The following is a 23,060-nucleotide window of genomic DNA, read 5'->3' as shown; positions in this document are numbered from 1 at the left end:
ACACTGCCAGTTAAAGCACATATAAAATTTTAAATAGATTATTGTCTATTTACCTGTTGCCTTTATTAACCCTACTAGATCATGATGTGTCTCTTTGCTTAAGTAATTAGTCTATGCTTGCATTTCCCTCTGCTGAAGAAGTACATCTTATGAATATGTTTTCCATACTTTTCCCCAACGAGCAATGTTCAAATGGAACACTCTGCTAAAAAGTATATAAGACCAACTCTTATGTGTACTTTTGTGTATCTGTAAAAATATTTTTTTGAAAGTGAAACTGCTCACCTGTAATAAGGCAGCTCAATTAGTTTATACAAGCTACTAACATCCCCCTCCACAGTTACACACACTGCTCTGTCCTTATGGTTTGTGAAAAGGAAATGACAGGTCTAAGCAGCTGCTGATAAAGCGAAGATACTTACCTGTAGCAGGTATTCTCCGAGGACAGTAGGCTGATTGTTCTCACATGTGGGTCGGCATCCACGGCGGCCCAGGAACGGAGATTTTTCCAGCAAAAATCCATAGAGCTTTGCGACAGCTTCCGGAGCACGGGGCACTCACACTGCGCATGCGCGGCCATCTTCCCGCCCGCGTCTGTTCCCGCCTCAGTTATATCAAAATGCAAATAAAGACCAACAACTCCAAAGAGGAGGTGGGTGGGTTGGTGAGAACAATCAGCTTGCTGTCCAAGGAGAATACCTGCTACAGGTAAGTATCTTTGCTTTCTCTGAGGACAAGCAGGCTGCTTGTTCTCACATGTGGGGTATCACTAGCCCCCAGGCTCACTCAAAACAACAAAAGAAAGTCAACTGGACCTCGCAACGGCAAGGACATAAAGATTGACCTACGAAGAAACATCTGAAAGTGAAGCCTGGAACAGAACAAAAATGGGCCTAGAGGGGTGGAGTTGGATTCTGCAGCACCGACTGCCCAAACCGACTGTTGCGTCGGGAATCCTGCTGAAGGCAGTAATGAGATGTGAATGTGTGGACTGATGACCACGTCGCAGCCTTGCAAATCTCTTCTATAGTGGCTGACTTCAAGTGAGCCACTGACGCTGTCATGGCTCTAACACTATGAGCCGTGACATGACCCTCAAGAGTCAGCCCAGCTTGGGCATAAGTGAAGGAAATGCAATCTGCTAGCCAATTGGAAATGGTGCATTTCCCAACAGCGACTCCCCTTCTGTTGGGATCAAAAGAAACAAACATTTGGGCGGACTGTATGAAGGGGCTTGTCTGCTCCACATAGAAGGTCAATGCTCTCTTGCAGTCCAATGTATGCAACTGACGTTCAGCAGAGCGGGTATGAGGACGGGAAAAGAATGTTGGCAAGACAATTGACTGGTTCAGATGGAACTCCAACACCACCTTCGGCAAGAACTTAGGGCGAGTGCAGAGGAAACTTGAGGTAAGGAGAATGCACTACCAAGGCTTGAAGCTCACTGACTCTATGAGCTGAAGTAACAGCCACCAAGAAAATGACCTTCCAGGTCAAATACTTCAGATGGCAGGAATTCAGTGGCTCAAAAGGAGCTTTTATCAGCTGAGTGAGAACGACGTTGAGATCCCATGACATCGGTGGAGGTTTGACAGGGGGCTTAGACAAAAGCAAACCTCTCATGAAGCGAACAACTAAAGGCTGTACAAAGATAGGCTTACCCTCTACACGGCGATGATAAGCACTAATCGCACTAAGATGAACCCTTACTGAGTTGATCTTTAGACCAGACTCTGATAAGTGTAGAAGGTATTCAAAAAGGGTCTGTGTAGGAACGAGCGAGGATTCAGGGCCTTGCTGTCACACCAGATGGCAAACCTCCTCCATTTGAAAGAGTAACACCACTTTGTGCAATCTTTCCTGGAAGCAAGCAAAACTCGGGAGACACCCTCTGAAAGACCCAAGGAAGCGAAATCTATGCTCTCAACATCCAGGCCATGAGAGCCAGAGACTGGAGGTTGAGATGCAGAAGCGCCCCTTGGTTCTGGGTGATAAGGGTTGGAAAACACTCCAATCTCCACGGTTCTTCGGAGGACAAGTCCAAAAGAAGAGGGAACCAAATCTGACACGGCCAAAAGGGAGCAATCAGAATCATGGTTCCGCAATCTTGCTTGAGTTTCAGCAAAGTCTTTCCCACCAGAGGTATGGGAGGATATGCATACAGAAGGCCCTTCATCCAATGAAGTCTGGAACAGAACTGAGGGACCTTGTGATTGATTTGAGTGGCAAAGAGATCCACCGAGGGGGTGCTCCACGCTCTGATGATCTTGCGGCATACGCCCATGTTCAGTGACCACTCGTGAGGTTGCATTATCCTGCTCAACCTGTCGGCCAGACTGCTGTTTACGCCTGCCAGATAAGTGGCTTGGAGAAACATAACGTGACAACGAGCCCAATGTCACATCTGGACGGCTTCCTGACACAGAGTGAGAGATCCGGTGCCCCCCTGCTTGCTGGTGTAATACACTGGTGTAATACATGACAACCTGATTGTCTGTTTGAATCAAGATGATTTGATTGGATAGCCGATCTCTGAAAGCCTTTAGAGCGTTTCAGATCGCTCGTAACTCCAGGAGGTTGATCTGAAGACCTTTTTCCTGAAAGGACCAGGCTCCTTGAGTGTGAAGCCCATCTACATGAGCTCCCCACCCCAGGAGGGATGCATCCGTCGTCAGCACTTTTTATGGCTGAGGAATTTGGAATGGACTTCCCAAGATCATAAGTACATAAGTAATGCCATACTGGGAAAAGACCAAGGGTCCATCGAGCCCAGCATTCTTGTCCACGACAGCGGCCAATCCAGGCCAAGGGCACCTGGCAAGCTTCCCAAATTGGATTGAATTGTCCACCAGTGAAGGGAACTCCGGAAATCGGTGGACAGCTGGAACACATCCTCTAGATCCTGCGCAGCTTGATACCACTGGGAAGTTAGGGTCCATTGAGCTGATCTCATATGTAGACGTGCCATGAACTGTGGAGGCCATGTGCCCCAGAAGTGTCAACATCTGCCGATCCGTGACCTGTGAGATGCTCAAACCATGGACACCAGGGACAGAAGGTTGTCCGCCCTTGCCTTGGGAAGATAAGCTTGAGTTGAGTGTGTTCAACAGAGCTCCAATGAATTCCAATTTTTGCACTGGGGTGAGATGGGACTTGGGATAATTTATGACGAACCCCAGTAGCTCTAGCACCCGAAGAGTCATTCGCATGGACTCCAGAGCACCTTCCTTCGAGGTGCTCTTCACCAGCTAATCATCGAAATAAGGAAACACATGCACTCCCAGTCTGCGTAGCAACGCTGTGACTACAGCTAGGCATTTGGTAAACACTCTGGGCGCAGACGCCAGGCCAAAAGGCAGTACACGGTACTGAAAGTGCTGTGTTCCCAGCCGAAATCGAAGATACTTTCTGTGAGCTGGAAGTATCGAGATGTGTGTATAAGCATCCTTTAAGTCCAGAGAGTATAGCCAATCATTTTCCTGAATCATGGGAAGAAGGGTGCCTAGGGAAACCATCCTGAACTTTTCTCGGATAAGAAATTTGTTCAGGGTCCTTAGGTCTAGGATGGGACACATCCCCCGTTTTCTTTTGCACAAGGAAGTACCTGGAATAGAATCCCAGCCCTTCTTCACCTGGTGGAACTGGTTCGACCGCTAGGGCCTGTAGAAGGGCGGAGAGTTCCTCTGCAAGTACCTGCTTGTGCTGGGAGCTGTAGGACTGAGCTCCCGGTGGGCAATTTGGAGGCTTGGAGTCCAGATTGAGGGTGTATCCCAACCAGACAATTTGAAGAACCCACCGGTCGGAGGTTAAGAGGCCACCTTTGGTAAAAAAACATTAACCTCCCCCCAACCATTAAGTCGTCCAGTATGAACATGTTTTCTGAGGCTATGCTGAACTGGAGTCAGTCAGAAGCCCGTCCCTTGCTTTTGCTGGGGAGCCGCAGTGGCCTTAAGAGCACGCTGTTGACGAGAACGAGCACGCTGGGACTGAGCCTGGGCAGGCTGCCGAGAAGCAGGAGTGTACCTACGCCTAGCATAGGAATAAGGAGCACTCCTCTTCCCTCCAAAAAACCTCCTAGATGAGGAGGTAGTGGCAGAAGATGCCTGGCGGGAGAGAGAATCCATAGCATCATTGTGCTTCCTGAGCTGGTCAGCTAGAGCCTCTACTTTCTCACCAAAAAGGTTATCCCCCCAGCAAGGAACATCCGCCATCCACTGCTGGACCAAATGTTCCAGGTCAGAGACACGCAGCCATGAGAACCTGCACATCACTATACCTTGGGCAGCGATCCTGAATGCTACATCAAAAGTGTCGAACGTACCCCTGGCCTGGAATTTTTGACACGCCTTCTGCTGCCTGACCACCTGGCAAAAAGGCTCGGCCTGCTCCGGAGGGAGTGCATCAACCAAGTTAGACAGTTGCCTCACCAAGTTCCGTAAGTGGATGCTCGTGAACAGCTGGTATGTCTGGATTTTGGCAGCAAGCATAGCGGCCTGATATGCCTTCCTCCCAAAGGAGTCCAAGGTTCTAGATTCTCTGCCTGGGGGCGCCGAGGCATAGTCCCTAGTGCTCTTGGCTCTTTTGAGAGCGGAGTCCACCACCATGGAATAGTGAGGTAGCTGAGACCTCATCAATCCAGGTTCCCAGTGGATCCGATATTGGGATTCAGTCTTTTTCGGGATCACGGGATTAGACAGAGTGAACGACCAGTTTCGCATATGGACTTCCTTCAGTACATTATGCAAAGGAGCTGTTGCAGCCTCTCTAGGCGGAGAAGGATAATCCAGGACCTCAAGCATCTCAGCCCTGGACTCATCCTCAACCCCCATAGGGAAGGGAATAGCCGCAGCCATTTCCTGGAAAAGGAGGTAAAGGATAGACTCTCTGGTGGAGAAAGTCTGCTTTCTAGTGGAGGGGAAGGTTCAGAGAGAATCCCATAGGACTTGTCAGAAGAAAAGTACCTGGGATCCTCCTCTTCCTCCCACAAATGCTCATCTTCAGTATCGGACAAGACATCCCTGAGAGCAGTCTGAAACTGAGACTGCCTCGACGCCGAGGAACAACGTCCTCGATGGCGATGCAGAGAAGTCGATGTCCGCCTGGACTCCGGCGAAGCTTCCTCCACCGACGTCGAAGGGGAGTCGACCTGGGTGGCAGGCGGCACTGAGGTCGGGGACCTCACCACAGGCGAAGTGGCCAGATGCCGCTGCAGCTGCAGCAGATGGTACAGAAGGCGCAAGCACCCCCGACACCGAAGCAGACTGGCACAGCAATCCTTCCAGAAGCTCTGGAAACAGGGCCCTGATGCGCTCGTCGAGAGCCGCCATCGGACAAGGCTGCGGGGTCGGTAAAGGAGCCAGTGGCAGAATCTGTCGAGGCTCGGGAACAGGTACCGGGCTGCAAGAAGACAGACACATCGGCACCTCCTGAGAGGGAGCAATCCTCTCTGCGCCGACGCTTCTTGGGTGCTGATTCCCTCAACGCCCCGGAGCTCCCGGCACCGTGTGTCGAAGGAGAATGACGACAGTGCTTCTTTGCCTTCGCTCGACGCCCATCACTGAGACTCCTCGGTACCGAGGATGTGAAATCCTCATGCCTCCTCGGGGCCGGGTCCGACAAAGGTCGGTCCTGGGGGCCTGCATAACAGGAGGCCTCAAGGCAGGTGGAGACCCACTCGATGCCTCACTGCTCCCAACGCGAATAGGTCTTTCAGCAGCCATTACCTCTGCTCCCGACGTCGATGCTTCCCTCAAAATCTATGTCGACGACCTCGGTACCGATGTCGATGTCCAAGGACCGAACCGAGCCCCAAAAAGCTTTTCTCGTTGGGCTTCTCGAGAAGCTTGGGTCCGTTTCTTCATACGAAGACACAGACTACAAGCAGCTGGGCTATGGTCGGGAGCAAGGCACTGGATACACCAGGCGTGGGTATCGGTACCTGAGATGGTCCGGTTGCACCGAGTACAATGTTTGAAGCCGCTGGGTGTCTTCGATGACATAGAAGAAAAACGGCTTCGGCAAAATCAAAAGACAAGATTGTGCCTGTTAGAAGAAAAAAGGGCACAAAAAGAAGAGAATAACCCGGCCGCATCGAAAACAAAGGAAACTTTAAAAGGGGCAAAAATAAAGAAACCATGGGAAGTGTTTTGGTTTGTTAAACTGTGGAATTTTTGGGGAAAAAAAAGAAAAGCAGACAAAAAGCCACGAAACAAACAAAGACTCTTTCCCGGGCCTGAGGAGCGGAAAAAAAAAAAAAAGCTGTACCACACCTCAACGCGGAGAAAAGAAAACTGAGGAACGCGTTCGCATGACGGGCGGGAAATTAGTGCGTGCTGCACGCGCACCAGAAGACTCTGGCAAAACTTTTTAATATTTTGCTTGCAAAATGCCGATTCCTGGGCCAACGCGGACGTCGACTCATGTGAGAACAAGCAGCCTGCTTGTCCTGGGAGAACTATTTATCTCAAGAAAATGATGTAAAAATTCTGTAGAAGAAGTTGTGACAAAAGTTCACAAGTGCTAAGGAAACCTGAGGGTCCTGTTAACTTCAAAGGTGAAAGTGGTTAACACTAAAGCTTTGCTGATGTTAAATGAATACCAGCGACATCAGTAATGCAGCCAAGAAATTCAACACCAAACATATGACGTATCCGACTCAGCAAACAAACAGCAGTCCCTGCAGCTAATTGATACAAGTTCCTCAACACACAGTACATCAAATTGTAACAATAAGAAAATCTTAATCCTTTGATATGGTCTTCTAGGAGCCAGACTAACGCCAAACTATAGGTGCTTGGCTTGGAAAGCACCTTGAGCGGTGACAGCCTAAACATCAGGTGCTCGCATGTCACAAAGTACAGCAAATGCCTGGACAAGAAGATAGAAAACCTTCTTATTATTATTGCCTTGTGGGTACAAATGGAGTAGGGGAACTTTTTATTTTTTATGTATGTTAATTTATATACCGTATCTTATTGCAACTGCAAAACAGAACGGTTTACATATATATAAAAAAAAATTAGTGTATACAAATAAACAAACATAGGAATTCCATTCATGACAGGAAAGCACAGCAACCAGAATAAACTACATAATAAAATCAGTACAAATTAAAAATCTAATATACAGTTAAGCTACCCCTTTTTTTTTTCTTTTTGACCTTATCTCATTATGCTAAGTTCTGTTCTACATAGCTTATAAGAAAAGAGAAGAGAAAGGGTCAGGTTTGTTAGCCTCTCACATTTGCTTGGGGGGGGGGGGGGGGGGGGAGGGAATCTAGCCAGTGACCCTAGTAGAGGGCAGATCAAATTCAGTTGGAAGTCTAAAACACCAGGAAGAAAATGCCGGACTCATAAAGGGATCTGAAGGTGTTGTATACCAAAACCTTGCCACGGCGTTAGCAGTCTGATTCCTGTTTGACACGGCTGTGCTGAAATGTAGTTTTGAACCTGAGTTTTGATGTTGAAATGCTTGGCTACGTTGCTGTACTGCCAAATATCTAAGCTTCTGCATCTATACAGCATCTTTAAGGAAAGTTCATCCCCAGATCCTTTTGGAGTTCAGAAAAGCAAGTGAAGTGCACTCACTGCCAAGGCAGAAACAAAGCAGTCGAGACCTGCTAGCAAAATAACATACCCAATTTTTGATGGCATGTACAGCATCAGAGGCACAATAGGAGAGTCACTGTTGCCATAGATGATGAAACCCATTTCCATGAGCCGTCGGCGGAAGTAACGGGTGTTTTCTGCCAGCTGCTGCACACAGTTCTGCCCTGGACAGAGACGAAAGGAACACTGTTAGGAAAGAGGCCTTGCACTGAGAGACAGCATGGTGATATTAGGGACTGCTGATCAAATCTTCAAGATCAAGCACGTTTGAGGTAGTGAGCCAATAGCCTCACGGCTGCTCAGTACCACAGGCAAAATACCTGCTTGTTTCAGTCATGTTTCTAATGGAAAGGTGTATTAATCACTCTGAACACAACTTGTACCCTAGTGACCGGCCCGGCGACAGGGAGACACTTTTCCCACCAGACCGAACCAAGCTTGGCAGTAGGGAACTTCTCTCTCTTCCACAAAAAGAGATAATCAGCAATTTAGCCTCCTCTTGATCCCTGCTAGCTGAAAATTTATGGCAATGGTCTGAGAAATACAAACAAGGGTCCCCCAGATGTCCAGGTGACGCTGTGTCACTGTGCAATTACTACGGCAACACCACAAGAACATGGATTTAGTATTTAAATTTAATTACATTTAACAAATCTGAGATCAAGGTGAGTTACATTTGGATATAATTGGTTACACCCTTATCCATGGGAGGTTTAAAGGCAACGGAGGACGTGACTTGTCCAGGGTCAGAAGGGAGTATAGGGTAGGAAAAAGCAGGACCTGAACCTTGGGTTTCTGGTTCTCAGATTGCTGCTCTTACCACTCATAGGATGAGGCGTGAACCTGAATTGACTGGACTGAGCAGGGCAGGCAAGTAGCTTCATTTTCCATTGTCTCGGGTACTCATAGGAAGTGTGTAAGCTCCTTGGGACAGGTATTTACTTATTACACAGTTATCACAAGTGTCATGTAGCACTAATGTAACAAGAGGAAAACCCTTACGTAATTGTGAATAAAAGCTCATGTCAGAACCTAACTTTGGTTCCGACTAGGGCTGCACGTTAAATCGCAATTAACTTGTTAATTATTAATCACAATTAAAGATCAACTGCCCTCCCTCCACTACACACACCGTCGGTTTGGCATCTCTACCTTCCTTCCCAGACCAGAAGCAGCTCTCTCCCCCTTCCCTTACCCTCCCCCAGTTTACCTTCTCTTCTCTCTGCAGCAGCAGCCTTATTGAAACGCTGCCTCGCTCCCTTACATAGTCTGTAGCCCCGCCCAGTGCATCCCAGGATGCAATGGGCGGGGCTGGGCACCGCCATTTTGCGGTGTCGTCCACTGGAAGAGGAGGGAGGCAAGCTGCGTCCCTCCTCCAACTAAAGGTAGGGGAGGGGTCGGGAGGGGGGTTGTCACTACTTCGACTCACGCTGGACCACCAGGGATTCGTATGACAACGCTGGGGGGGAGTTGGGGTGGCTTCGCTCGCTGGGTGGGAGGGTGGGAGAGGGTTGGGGGGCCGGGAGAGGGGTTGTCACTACTCCTACTCACGCTGGACCACCAGGGATTGATACAAAAACGCGGGGGGTGGGGGGAGTTGGGGTGGACCTCCAGCCCCCTCCCCCCGGTCGCTCGCTGGGTGGGAGAGGGTTTGGCCGGCGGCGGCCACCTGATATTTTCTGGGGGTTTGGGGGGCTGGAGACCCACCGGATCTCCAGCCCTCCCTGAACTTGGGGGGGGTGAGATCGTCGGGGGGACCAGAGGTCCGCCGGACCTCCAGCCCCCGTTTTGCCTTGCTTGGGGTAGGGGTAGTCAGGGCTTCGTGGTCCCATGGACCTCCAAGCCCCTGTGTTTGACTGGTTTGGGCTTTTGACAGCCCAGACCTGTCAAACAAGTGCGGGAGAATTGTGCTGAGCGCATGCTCAAGTACAATTCTCCCGCACTTCTACCCCTTGATCAGAGATAATTGCGCTGCTTAAATTTGCATGCATTATCTCTGATCATCGATGCAGAAAAGCCCTGCGCTTTTTGGAACAGCGCGGGCCTTTGGATCATGAGGGCCTGAGTCATTCCCTTCCTCCTTGTACTGCCTCAGAAGCAAGAAAGTCAGCAGGGTGCCTTCAGCCACCAATGCTTGCACTTCCCAAGCATGCTCAGTCTGTGCATGAACTGACATGCTTGAAGAGTGTGACCATCAGTAGCTGGAGGCACCCTGCTGACTTTCTTGCTCCTGAGGCAGCAAAGGGGGCTGCTTTGGCAGTGGATTTCTTGGACTGGCAGGGCTTTAGCATCTCCACAAGCAAAGATATGATATCTAATCTGGGGATGGGGAGGGAAAGGAAATGGACTGCTGGCTATGTCCTGTCATTAATTGCAATTAAATATTTTATTAGAAATGCAGCCTTAAGTTCTAACTGAACTGAAGCCCCCCCCCCCCCCCCCCCCCAAAAAAAAAAAAGCAGACAAAATCTGCCAGGCCAAACTATAACAGAAATAAGCCTAGTCTCTCTTGCCCAGCAAAGTATAGTAAATACAGCAGCGGCAGCAAGAGTGACCAGCACAGAGGGGCTCACCTGGAGTTAGTCTCACTTTGCCTTGAATGAACATTAAATTTTAAAAAGTGGCCACCACAGAGAGGCCCACCTAGAGTTAGCCTCACTGTGCCTACTGAACATTAAATACAGAAGAGTGACCACTACAAATAAACTGTGTTGCCATACTGGGACAGACCGAAGGGCCATTAAGCCCAGTATACTGTTTCCAACAGTGGCCAATCCATGACACAAGTACCTGACAAGACCCAAAAGAGTTGGGATTGGTAGGCTTACTCTAACCCATGAACCAACCTTTTTTGGTGGAATATGCTACCAGTTGTGTTATGCAACACAGATGACAGTGATCTTTGTGGGGTTTTAAAGTGATTATTTCTGTTAGAACAAACTGTTAGAATTGAAGTCTCGGCGGCCATTTTGAATCTCGCCGAGACCGTCAGGCTGCATACAGGAGGACGGAGAGCAGCGCGCTGGGCAGGAAAGAGGGGGCTCTTTCCTGCCCCGACGTCACTAGACCACCAGGAAAGATCGCGTGACGTGAGTAGGGAGAAGTGGTGACAGGGTGGGCGGGAGGGCGATCCCGAACTCGGAGGGAGGGCGGGCGATCCCGAACTCGGAGGGAGGGAAATCTCTACCTTCGGACTATAAGACGCACCCCCCATTTTCCTCCCAAATTTGGGGGGGAAAAAGTGCGTCTTATAGTCTGAAAAATATGGTATATATATATATATATATATATATATTTTTTTTTTTTTTCTTCTAAACGTTTGTTTGCACCCACCTTGACCTGTGGCTATTTAGCAGGTTATAAGCCTTGTAAATAAATAAATATTTAAAGTGGATGTGATACCCCAGGCAAGGGTTGTGAGGTGGCCCTGTGAATAACACAGCCAGACAGGTATATAAATGTGAAATAAATGGTTTATTTAGCTGAGCCCTGAGACATGTTACTTCACAGGTCAGGAACATCGGGTGCAAAAGTCTCTACAGTTCAATAAAATCTTGAGCAGGCCTCTGGTTGGCAAGCCAAACAGTCTGTGTCTGGTGGGGCTGACATGCCCCAAAACACAGCCCACAAGTTCTTAGTTCTGTCTTAAGCCAGACTTCAAAGCAAGGCTTGCAAGGTTTAAAACAAACACACTGTCTCATCCGCTCATCCCAATACAACACATACAATCCCACAAGTATTGACAGCCCAGATCACACCCTCCCTATCTCAAACAGCCTGAAAATCCTCTGAGCCATATTGGACCGTAACCTAACACTAGAGAGCCAAGCGAAATCCACAACGAAGAAAATGTTCCACTCAATGTGGAAACTCAAATGGCTGAAACCATTCTTCCCGAGGGAAACATTCCGCAATCTGATACAATCAATGGTACTAAGCCACATCAACTACAGTAATGGAATTTATGCAGGATGCAAAGAACAAATCCTAAAGAAACTTCAGACCGCTCAAAACACAGCAGCCAGGCTTATATTTGGGAAACCACGATTTGAAATTGCAAAACCCCTCCTTGAAAAACTACACTGGCTCCCTATCAAAGAACTTATCGCTTTCAAAATCTGCACCCTAGTTCCTAAAATAATCTTCGGCGAAGCCCCGAAATACATGACAGACTTCATAGACCTACCAACCAGAAACACATCCGGATCATCACGAACATACCTAAATCTCCACTACCCAAATTGCAAAGGACTTACATACAAATCAACTTATGCATCCAGTTTCTCCTATATAAGTGCACAACTGTTGAACGCATTATCGAAAGCCGTGAAAACATCATACGGCCATCTAAACTTTTGGAAATCACTAAAAACTAACTTGTTTCAAAAGGCATACCCTAACGAATTTAAATGCTCAAACTCCGCAACACATCAAAACCGAAGTACGCAACGACATAACCCAACCCTTGCGCTTTATGATACCCTAACGAGACAGGTTCTTGTGGAACAATCTTACCACAACACCATTTTGTATTTGTTCACACCGGAGTCAGCAAACGCCTCTCCGGTACTATGTAAGCCACACTGAGTCTGCAAATAGGTCCCGAAGTGGTGAACTGGATTAGGAACTGGTTGACGGACAGACGACAGAGGGTGGTGGTAAATGGAGTTCGCTCGGAGGAGGGAAAGGTGAGTAGTGGAGTGCCTCAGGGATTGGTGCTGGGGCCGATTCTGTTCAATATATTTTGAGTGACATTGCCGAAGGGTTAGAAGGTAAAGTTTGCCTATTTGCGGATGATACTAAGATTTGCAACAGAGTGGACACCCGGGAGGGAGTGGAAAGCATGAAAAGGGATCTGAGGAAGCTAGAAGAATGGTCTAAGGTTTGGCAATTAAAATTCAATGCGAAGAAATGCAAAGTGATGCATTTAGGGAGTAGAAACCCACGAGAGCCTTATGTGTTAGGCGGGGAGAGTCTGATAGGTACTGAGGGGGAGAGGGATCTTGGGGTGATAGTATCAGAGGATCTGAAGGTGACGAAACAGTGTGACAAGGCGGTGGCCGTAGCGAGAAGGTTGCTAGGCTGTATAGAGAGAGGTGTGATCAGCAGAAGAGAGGAAGTGTTGATGCCCCTGTACAAGTCGTTGGTGAGGCCCCACCTGGAGTATTGTGTTCAGTTTTGGAGGCCGTACCTCGCGAAGGATGTTAAAAAAATGGAAGCGGTGCAAAGAAAAGCTACGAGAATGGTATGGGATTTGCGTTCCAAGACGTATGAGCAGAGACTTGCTGACCTGAACACGTATACCCTGGAGGAAAGGAGGAACACGGGTGATATGATATAGACGTTCAAATACTTGAAAGGTATTAATCCGCAAAAAAATCTTTTCCGGAGATGGGAAGGCGGTAGAACGAGAGGACATGAAATGAGATTGAAGGGGGGCAGACTCAAAAAAGATGTCAGGAAGTATTTTTTCACGGAGAGGGTGGTGGATGCTTGGAATGCCCTCCCGCGGGAGGTGGTGGAGATGAAAACGGTAACGGAATTCAAACATGCTTGGGATGTGCATAAAGGAATCCTGTGCAGTAGGAATGGATCCTCAGAAGCTTAGCCAAAATTGGGTGGCGGAGCAGGTGGGGGAAGAGAGGTTGGTAGTTGGGAGGCGAGGATAGTGGAGGGCAGACTTATACGGTCTGTGCCCTGAAAAAGGCAGGTACAAATCAAGGTAAGGTATACACATATGAGTTTATCTTGTTGGGCAGACTGGATGGACCGTGCAGGTCTTTTTCTGCCGTCATCTATTATGTAAATAGGTGGGAAAATGCAACAAATATTAAAACAGTAAAATTGGCTTACATCAGCCAGGTCACAATTAGTACACAGGAACTGCAAAAGCATCCGCTGGGCTTCTAGTCCTCCTTACCTGGGCCTCCTTAACGTCTTGTCAGGCCCCCTCTTATGTACTTCCTGGTTCTGGCTCCACCCTTCCTCTCAGGTGGGACCTAGGGCTCTTAAGGTGGCTCAAGCTGTCTAGGGGACTATTCTTAAGGGTGAGGGGCAGAGTTCTATAAACCCCCTCACAGTGGACTAACACAGCCAAAACATTTCATCCACAAAGAAGACTGAAATTTACTAGACAGGAAACAGTGGCAGGGGATAGCACAGACTTCATAAATCCAGGAGGACCTGCAATCTGTTAGTCCCCAGAGAAGACAGGGCAGAAAGCCATCAGGGCCACTGACCCCCACTATTTGTTCTTACTAATTGCTAGGGGTGGGTAAGGGGCTCAACATCACATTCTAGAGAGCCACAACAAAAAAGCCACTTCTTTCAAATTAGTTGCGACTGCTCCCTGGGGCTCCAAAGCAGATAATTTAAACCTCATTAACAAGCTCATTATTGAAGGAAATGCCTAGAAGCCCAGCTTAATGTTAATTGTATGTTTCCAGCTGGAGTCTGAACAAAGTTCCTTTTCACTGCCTTCTGAAGCAGTCTTGATTTACTTTCCATTGGCCCATTAGCCTTTGGTAAATAAAACATATTTGTAGTTCCTAATGAGGAGGGAAATCCAGTGCCAGGAAGAAATATACCCCTGCTTGCACTGCTACTCTCAAGAGAATCCTGCACAACTGCATGCAGAATTCAGCAACTGCCATATAATTGTCAATAGAGAGGCAGAAGTGGGAGCAACTGTGGATTGCATGGTCACCCATGCTCCCCTCCCACAAAAAGAGGAAGAAGGTGGCATCAGGTCACTGGGCTTTGTCCTCCTCCTCTGCTGCCCTGGGACCCAGAGTAGATTTAAACTATATGTGGTGCCCTCCAGCTGCACAGATCAAATCGGCAAGTCTCATTCCAGTCAGCACAGGATAAAACGAGGGAGTGGGGGAGGAGGTGGAGGCAGAACCTGGAGAACCAGATAACTGGGAAGAGTGGAGATTGAAGAGGGAGAAGGCTGAAGCGGGGGATGCAGGTTTAAGGCAGGGAGGAGCATGGCGGATTCTGCTTTATTTCTATTCATTACCTTTAAACACAAAATGATAGAAATAAAGTATTCAGAATTTACTACTGTGCAAAGAATTTTCAAACTCTTTATGCAGAACTATCACAGGAGTACACTGATGTAATGGGCAGAAGTGGCTGTGTATTGCTCCAACCCCCCCCCCCCCCGACAGCACCACTAGAGCCCCCAGGGATTTTTTTTTTTTGGTGGGGGGTGGCCTAGGACAGAACTACTCCCATTCGGTTAGGGGAGCCCAGATCAGAGACTGTCACACTCATTGCAGCTCCTTGTCCATAAGTACATAAGTACATAAGTACATAAGTAGTGCCATACTGGGAAAGACCAAAGGTCCATCTAGCCCAGCATCCTGTCACCGACAGTGGCCAATCCAGGTCAAGGGCACCTGGCACGCTCCCCAAACGTAAAAACATTCCAGACAAGTTGTACCTAAAAATGAGGAATTTTTCCAGTCCATTTAATAGCGGTCTATGGACTTGTCCTTTAGGAATCTATCTAACCCCTTTTTAAACTCCGTCAAGCTAACCGCCCGTACCACGTTCTCCGGCAATGAATTCCAGAGTCTAATTACACGTTGGGTGAAGAAAAATTTTCTCCGATTCGTTTTAAATTTACCACACTGTAGCTTCAACTCATGCCCTCTAGTCCTAGTATTTTTGGATAGCGTGAACAGTCGCTTCACATCCACCCGATCCATTCCACTCATTATTTTATACACTTCTATCATATCTCCCCTCAGCCGTCTCTTCTCCAAGCTGAAAAGCCCTAGCCTTCTCAGCCTCTCTTCATAGGAAAGTCGTCCCATCCCCACTATCATTTTCGTCGCCCTTCCTGTTTGGGTGGGAAGTGTGTGTGTGTGTGTGTGTGTGTGGGAGGGGGGAGGGCAAAGCTCAGATCAGAGAATGTCACTCATTTTCAGTTTTGGTCAAAATCAGGTGATCAGATTTGGTCACAGATTCTTTCGGCCAACACCGAAAAAAGCATTTTTGGTTTGTATCTAAAAATACTGCTCCCATACATCCCCTTTCACTGCACAGTGGAGGAGTGGCCTAGTGGTTAAAGCATCAATCTTGCAATCCAGAGGTGACCAGTTCAAATCCCACTGCTGCTCCTTGTGATCTTGGGCAAGTCACTGAACCCTACAAACAGACTGTGAGCCCTCCTGGGACAGAGAAATATCCAGAGTTCCTGAATGTAACTTACCTTGAGCTACTACTGAAAAAGGTGTAAGCAAAATCTAAATAAATAAATAAAATCCTGCCATACCAGGATTAAATTCTTAAGTAGCCTCCCTAGCTGTCATTACTGCTCCCGTAACAAACCATCCATCAGAAAAAGAGGAGTTACATGTTCACATTTATTTATTTATTCATTGCACTTGTACCCCACATTTTCCCACCTATTTGCAGACTCAATGTGGCTTACAATATTACATAAGTACATTAAGTATTGCCATACTGGGAAAGACCAAAGGTCCATCAAGCCCAGCATCCTGTTTCCAACAGTGGCCAATCCAGGTCACAAGTACTTGGCAAGATCCAAAAAAAAAGTACAAAACATTTTATACTGCTTATCCCAGAAAGTGGGTTTTCCCCAAGTCCAATTTAATAATGGTCTATGGACTTTTCCTTTAGGAAGCTGTCCAAACCTTTTTTTTTAAACTCTGCTAAACTAACTGCCTTTACCACATTCTCTGGCAACGAATTCCAGAGTTTATTTACAAGTTGAGTGAAGAAAATTTGTAGCTTCATCACATGAACCCTAGTCCTAGTATTTTTGGAAAGCGTAAACAGACGCTTTATGTCTACCCATTAAATTCCACTCATTATTTTATAGACCTCTATCATATCTCCCCTCGGCCACTTTTTCTCCAAGCTGAAGAGCCCTAGCCACTTTAGCCTTTCCTGATAGGGAAGTCGTCCCATCCCCTTTATCATTTTTGTCACCCTTCTCGGTACCATTTCTAATTCCACTATATCTTTTTTGAGATGCAGCAACCAGAATTGAACACAATATTCGAGGTGCGGTCACACCATGGAGCGATACAAAGGCTTATAACGTCCTCATTTTTGTTTTCCATTCCTTTTCTAATAATACCTAACATTCTATTTGCTTTCTTAACCACAGCAGCACACTGAGCAGAAGGTTTCAACGTATCATCTCAGAGGAGCTTACAATCTAAAGGACTTCAAAACTAATATCAAATCCCCTAAGTTTTTTTTTCACCGTTCTTCTCATGTTATCATAGTCTCCTTTTTTAAAGTTAAACGCTAACATATTTGATTTCCTATGTATACTTACTTCGAAGTTAACATCAAATCCAATCATATTATGATCACTGTTATCAAGCGGCCCCGGCACCATTACCTCTCGCACCAGTTCATGTGCTCCACTAAGGACTAGATCTAGAATTTATCCTTCTTTCGTCAGCTCCTGTACCAGCTGCTCCATAAAGCAGTCCTTGATTTTGTCAAGGAATTTTACCTCCCTAGCATGAGCTGATGTTACATTTACCCAGTCAATATGGGAAAGCGCGGGGTACAAATGTAACAAAAAAAAAAAAAAAAATTCAAGGCTCTCCTTAACATACAGTGCTACCCCTCCACCAATTTGATCCACCCTATCACTACAATATAATTTGTACCCCAGTATGACAGTGTCCCACTGGTTATCCTCCTTCCACCAGGTCTCAGAGATGCCTATTATATCTAATTTTTCATTTAGTGCAATAGATTCTAACTCTCCCATCTTATTTCTTAGGCTCTTGGCACTTGCATACAGACATTTCAAACTATGTCTGTTGTTCCTATTTACATCATAATCAATACTTGACAGTATTAATTTGCAATCTTTTGTCTGATTTTTATTTAAGGACATCTGATCTACTACGGTCTCTTTTGCAACCTCACTATCGGGATACCCTATCTTTCCTGTTTTGGTGATATCTTTGAAAGATACCTTATCCCGAAACATGCGCTCTTGAGCAACTGTTGGCCTTCCCCCAATTTCTGAATTTGGATTCTACACAAGAGCAACATGCCAGAATTACAGAAATCCCTTCATGTTCATGCAGCACCAAAAATATGCCAAGCGACCTGAAAGGACTCCGTGCTACTTCCTTGTCAAGGGCGCCTGAGGCTAAGCAAACAGAGCTCTGATCAGTTTCCAAACTACATCACATAAAAAAAATAAAAGGTGTATAAATTTAGGCTTTAAATACTGTGCAAAACTAGAAAGGCAGATCGGTATATTTTCAGGACAAGAAGCAGCAAATGCATTTACATGAAATGATTTTCTGTTTCTCTGAATGGCAGGAATTAGGGAGTACTGGTATCAGCATTCTAGGGAACTAAGTGATCAACAAACTGGAGCCCCAATGATCAATTGCCTGTTTTGTTCTGAAACAGCACCCTAAAAATAGTGCCACACAGCATGGGGAATTAACTCCCCAACGATCAATGCAATCTGCTTTTTGCTGGCCTCCCACTTAGTCACCTCTCCCCTCTCCAGTCGGTTCAAAACTCTGCTGCCCGTCTCATCTTCCGCCAGGGTCGCTTTACTCATACTACCCCTCTCCTCAAGACCCTTCACTGGCTCCCTATCCGTTTTCACATCCTGTTCAAACTTCTTCTACTAACCTATAAATGTACTCACTCTGCTGCTCCCCAGTATCTCTCCACACTCGTCCTTCCCTACACCCCTTCCCGTGCACTCCGCTCCATGGATAAATCCTTCTTATCTGTTCTCTTCTCCACTACTGCCAACTCCAGACTTCGCACCTTCTGTCTTGCTGCACCCTACGCCTGGAATAAACTTCCTGAGCCCCTACGTCTTGCCCCATCCTTGGCCACCTTTAAATCTAGACTGAAAGCCCACCTCTTTAACATTGCTTTTGACTCGTAACCACTTGTAACCACTCGCCTCCACCTACCCTCCTCTCTTCCTTCCCATTCACATTAATTGATTTGATTTGCTTACTTTATTTATTTTTTGTCTATTAGATTGTAAGCTCTTTGAGCAGGGACTGTCTTTCTTCTATGTTTGTGCAGCGCTGCGTATGCCTTGTAGCGCTATAGAAGTGCTAAATAGTAGTAGTAGTAGTAGTACATGCAAATTTAGGCACGTTATTAGCGTAGATCATCGGGGGGGGGGGGGGGGGTGTGAGCACGGGAGGACTGAGTGGGTATGTGCTCAAGCACAATCCTCATGCACTTGTTTGACATGTCTGGAGCTGGCACCCCCCCAATAGGTAAGACCTTGGTGACCTAAATCCCCCCAAGCCCCCACACCACCCGTCGGACAATGACATGGGGGGGGGGGGGATGGAGGTCCAGTGGACCTCTAGACCCCTTAACACAAAAAATAATTCCCTGGTAGCCCAATGGTCTACATACCCCACCCATCCTGGTGGTCTAGCAGCAGCCCCCTCCCCGTACTTTGTAGTGTGATAGAGGAGGGAGTAGACCTCATGTTTGTGGGGGGGGGGGGGGGGGGGGTCATGGGGCTGGAGGTAGCATACTGTGTGGCTGTCCAAGGGGGAGGGTGTGGGGGTTGGGGGTCACTAGGCCACCAGGTCGGGTGATGGGGAAGACCGCCAGGACTGTCTGACAGCCCGGGCTGCCTGTCATGGACAGGGGGGAGGAATAGCCTTAACCCTAACGTCAGTTCTGACTTGGCATAGGGTTAAGGCACTGTTCATCCCGTATGATCAGAACGCAGTGATCTGATCATACGGACGGAATACAGGAGAGCTACATTTAAATATATTTTAAACAAGCTCTGTGGTATTCTCTGTGTGCTTGTGCCAGACAACATTTAATCAGCCTGTGGGAGACAAAAGAGCACCTATGGATGCCTTCACAGTGAACGAAGACGGAACGTGCTCCATTATCTTCCTAGGAGCCGCTGAGGCAGTTCATCACGTAACACCATCGCGTTTTCAAGCTAAATCTATTCAAACTATATGCATGGAAAACTTGCGGCAAATGTGTGTGTGTGGGGGGGGGGGGGGGGGGGGAGGGAATGCTGGCATTCATCTGTTATTGATAAATCTTCTTACACAAAATTTTCACTAGCCTCATAATTTAGGAGCAGAGCAGCAGCGTTTTCACCACTTCATCACATGAAATTATAGGCACAGAAAACCTGCGCAGCAATTGAGCAGAGATATTTACATTAAAAATAGCACATAACACAATGTAAAATGAATATGCGTGGAACACCTGTGTACAAAGGTGATACGTGGTCAAAACCGTGACAGTTCATCACTGGCAGTCAATTACAAAACAAACGAGTTGGGTTTAGAAGAATGGGGAACTGGGTGAGGGGGGGGGGGGCATCTTGAAGATAAAACAGGAAGGAGAGAAACCGGAGTATGTGGCTTCAGTATGTGTTCAGCGAGCCTCATTTAGATGCAAAAGAACGGAAGCCAACGTGTGCTGGCACTTCCTGTTTCCTTGGACATGCGCACAAAGAAGCAACAATTACTGGCACGTTCCTTCCCTCCTCCCCCAAATTTACTATAAAGTTTACATGCATATAATATGAAAACATTCAACTTGAACATGTAACGAAGAGGCCCGGAGGCCAACTGAATTTCGGTCTTCGTTACAAGCATCAAAACCAGCCCAAAATCCTTTTTCTATCCAGTTTTTTTAAAAATATTTCAACCATGTTTTTGGTTTCAGTTGAAAATGATCATGTGTTTTTAATGGAAGCCACAAATTTGCACTTTCTTCCATTTCTCTTCCCCCTCCCCCCCCCAGATAGGAGTTGCCCCTCCTCCCAGGCCTCCCTTCTTCCACCCACAAGCCTCACTGGACCTTGGCCTGGATTGGCCGCTGTCGAGGACAGGATGCTGGGCTCGATGGACCCTTGGTCTTTTCCCAGTGTGGCATTACTTATGTACTTATCTTACAATCCCTGTTGGTCTAGGGGTGTAATTGGGGCAACAGAAGTCCTCATTTACTCCTCCCCATTTCACCTCTGCTCTCAAAATAGCTGCGATGACTGGGACATTGCTCTTGCCCTGACCATGCAATTAGACCACCAGGGATAGCGAAGATACTTACCTGTAGCAGGTATTCTCCAAGGACAGCAGGCTGATTGCTCTCACACGTGGGTCGACGTCCGCATCAGCCCAGGAAGCGGCAAATTTTTGCAAGCAAAATAAAAGGTTTTGCCAGAGTTTTCTGGTGCAAGAGCAGCACACACCACGCATGCGCGGACGACTTCCCGCATGTTGCACGAGCGTGCCCCTTCAGTTAAATCAAAATAAAGAATAATAAAGAACAACTACAAAGGGGAGGTGGGCGGGTTTGTGAGAACAATCAGCCTGCTGTCCTCTGAGAATGCCTGCTACAGGTAAGTATCTTCGCTTTCTCCGAGGACAAGGTTGCTTGTTCTCACACGTGGGGTATCCCTAACACTCAGGCTCACTCAAAACAATGAACATTGGTCAATTGGGCCTCGCAACGGCGACGAAATAACGTAGACTGACCTGAAACTATTAACAACTAACTCAGAGTGCAGCCTGAAACAGAAGAAAAATGGGTCTGGGGGGGGGGGGGGGGGGTGGAGTTGGATTCTAAACCCCGAACAGATTCTGCAGCACTGACTGCCCAAAACGACTGTCGCGTCGGGTATCCTGCTGAAGGCAGTAGTGAGAAGTGAATGTGTGGACCGATGACCACGTTGCAGCCTTACAAAACTCTTCAATGGAGGCTGACTTTAAGTAAGCCACTGACACAGCCATGGCTCTAACATTATGAGTCGTGACATGGCCCTCTAGAGTCAGTCCAGCTTGGGCATAAGTGAAGGAAATGCAATCTGCTAGTCAATTTGAGATTGTGCGTTTTCCGATGGTGACTCCCCTCCTGTTGGGATCGAAAGCAACAAACAACTGGGTGGACTGTCTGAAGGGCTTTGTCTGCTCCACGTAAAAGGCCAATGCTCTCTTGCAGTCCAAGGTGTGCCAACTGCTTTCGCCAGGGTGAGTATGAGGACGGGGGAAAAATGTTGGCAAGACAATTGACTAGTTCAGATGGAACTCCGACATCACCTTCGGCAGGAACTTAGGGTGCGTGGGGAGGACTACTCTGTTGTGATGAAACTTGGTATAAGGTGCATGCACTACTAAGGCTTGAAGCTCACTGACCCTATGAGCTGAAGTAACAGCCACCAAGAAAATGATCTTCCAGGTCAAGTACTACAGGTGGCAAGAATTCAGTGGTTCAAAAGGAGCTTTCGTCAGCTGGGTGAGAACAACGTTGAGATCCCATGACACTGGTGGAGGTCTGACCAGGGGCTTTGACAAAAGCAAACCTCTCACGAAGCGAACAACCAAAGGCTGTCCAGAGATAGGTTTACCCTCTACACAGCGATAAGCACTAATCCCACTAAGGTGAATCCTTACTGAGTTGGTTTTGAGACCAGACTCTGATAAGTGTAGAAGGTATTCAAAAAGGGTCTGTGTAGGACAAGAAAGAGGACCTAGGGCCTTGCTGTCACACCAGATGGCAAACCCCCTCCATTTGAGAGTAACACTTCTTAGTGGAATCTTTTCTGAAAGCAAGCAAAACTCGGGAGACACCCTCTGAAAGACCCAAGGAGGCGAATTCTAAGCTTTCAACATCCAGGCTGTGAGAGCCAGAGACTGGAGGTTGAGCTGTAGAAGCGACCCCTCGTTCTGGGTGATGAGGGTTGGAAAACACTCCAATTTCCACGGTTCCTTGGAGGACAACTCCAGAAGAAGAGGGAACCAAATCTGACGCGGCCAGAAGGGTGCAATCAGAATCATGGTTCCGCAGTCTGCTTGAGTTTCAGCAAAGTCCTCCCTACTAGAGGTATGGGAGGATACGCATGCAGAAGGCCTGTTCCCCAATGTAGGAGAAAGAGCCTGAAGCCTGGAACAGAAATGAGGGACCTTGTGATTGATTTGAGTGGCAAAAAGATCCACCGAGGGGGTGCCTCAGTCTCGGAAAATCTTTCAGGGTATGCCCACGTTCAGAGACCACTCGTGAGGTTCCATTATCCTGCTCAGTCTGTCGGTCAGACTGTTGTTTACGCCTGCCAGATAAGTGGCTTGGAGAAAAATGCCGTGACAACGAGTCCAAAGTCACATCTGGTCGGCTTCCTGACACAGAGGGCGAGATCCGGTGCCCCCCTACTTGTTGGTGTAATACATGGCAACCTGATTGTCTGTTTGAATCAAGATGATTTGATTGGACAGCCGATCTCTGAAAGCCTTTAGAGCGTTCCAGATTGCTCGTAACTCCAGGAGGTTGATTTGAAAACCTTTTTCCCGAAAGGACCAGGCTCCTTGAGTGTGAAGCCCATCTACATGAGCTCCCCACCCCAGGAGGGTTGCATCCGTTGTCAGCACTTTTTGTGGCTGAGGAATTTGGAATGGATGTCCAAAGGTCAAACTGGATCAA

The 23,060-nt window shown here is 47.4% G+C and overlaps 1 protein-coding gene across 2 annotated transcripts in view; it reads right to left on the bottom strand.

Moving 5' to 3' along the window:
- The window catches only part of SPTLC2 (serine palmitoyltransferase long chain base subunit 2), a 121,894-nt gene that overhangs the window by 13,398 nt on the left and 85,436 nt on the right, over positions 1 to 23,060 (bottom strand). For both annotated transcript variants that reach the window (XR_003943300.1, XM_030213969.1), the window contains exon 10: positions 7,636 to 7,771. Coding sequence is in view for 1 of the 2 variants with exons in the window: in XM_030213969.1 (XP_030069829.1) it covers positions 7,636 to 7,771 (136 nt within the window). In the remaining variant the exon portion in view is untranslated. The remainder of the gene's footprint in view (positions 1 to 7,635; positions 7,772 to 23,060) is intronic.

The sequence above is a fragment of the Microcaecilia unicolor genome, chromosome 9 (assembly GCF_901765095.1).
Source record: "Microcaecilia unicolor chromosome 9, aMicUni1.1, whole genome shotgun sequence".
NCBI lineage: Eukaryota > Metazoa > Chordata > Amphibia > Gymnophiona > Siphonopidae > Microcaecilia > Microcaecilia unicolor.
The sequence above is the reverse complement of the archived record's forward strand: the minus strand, read 5'-3'. Positions and strand labels throughout refer to the sequence as shown.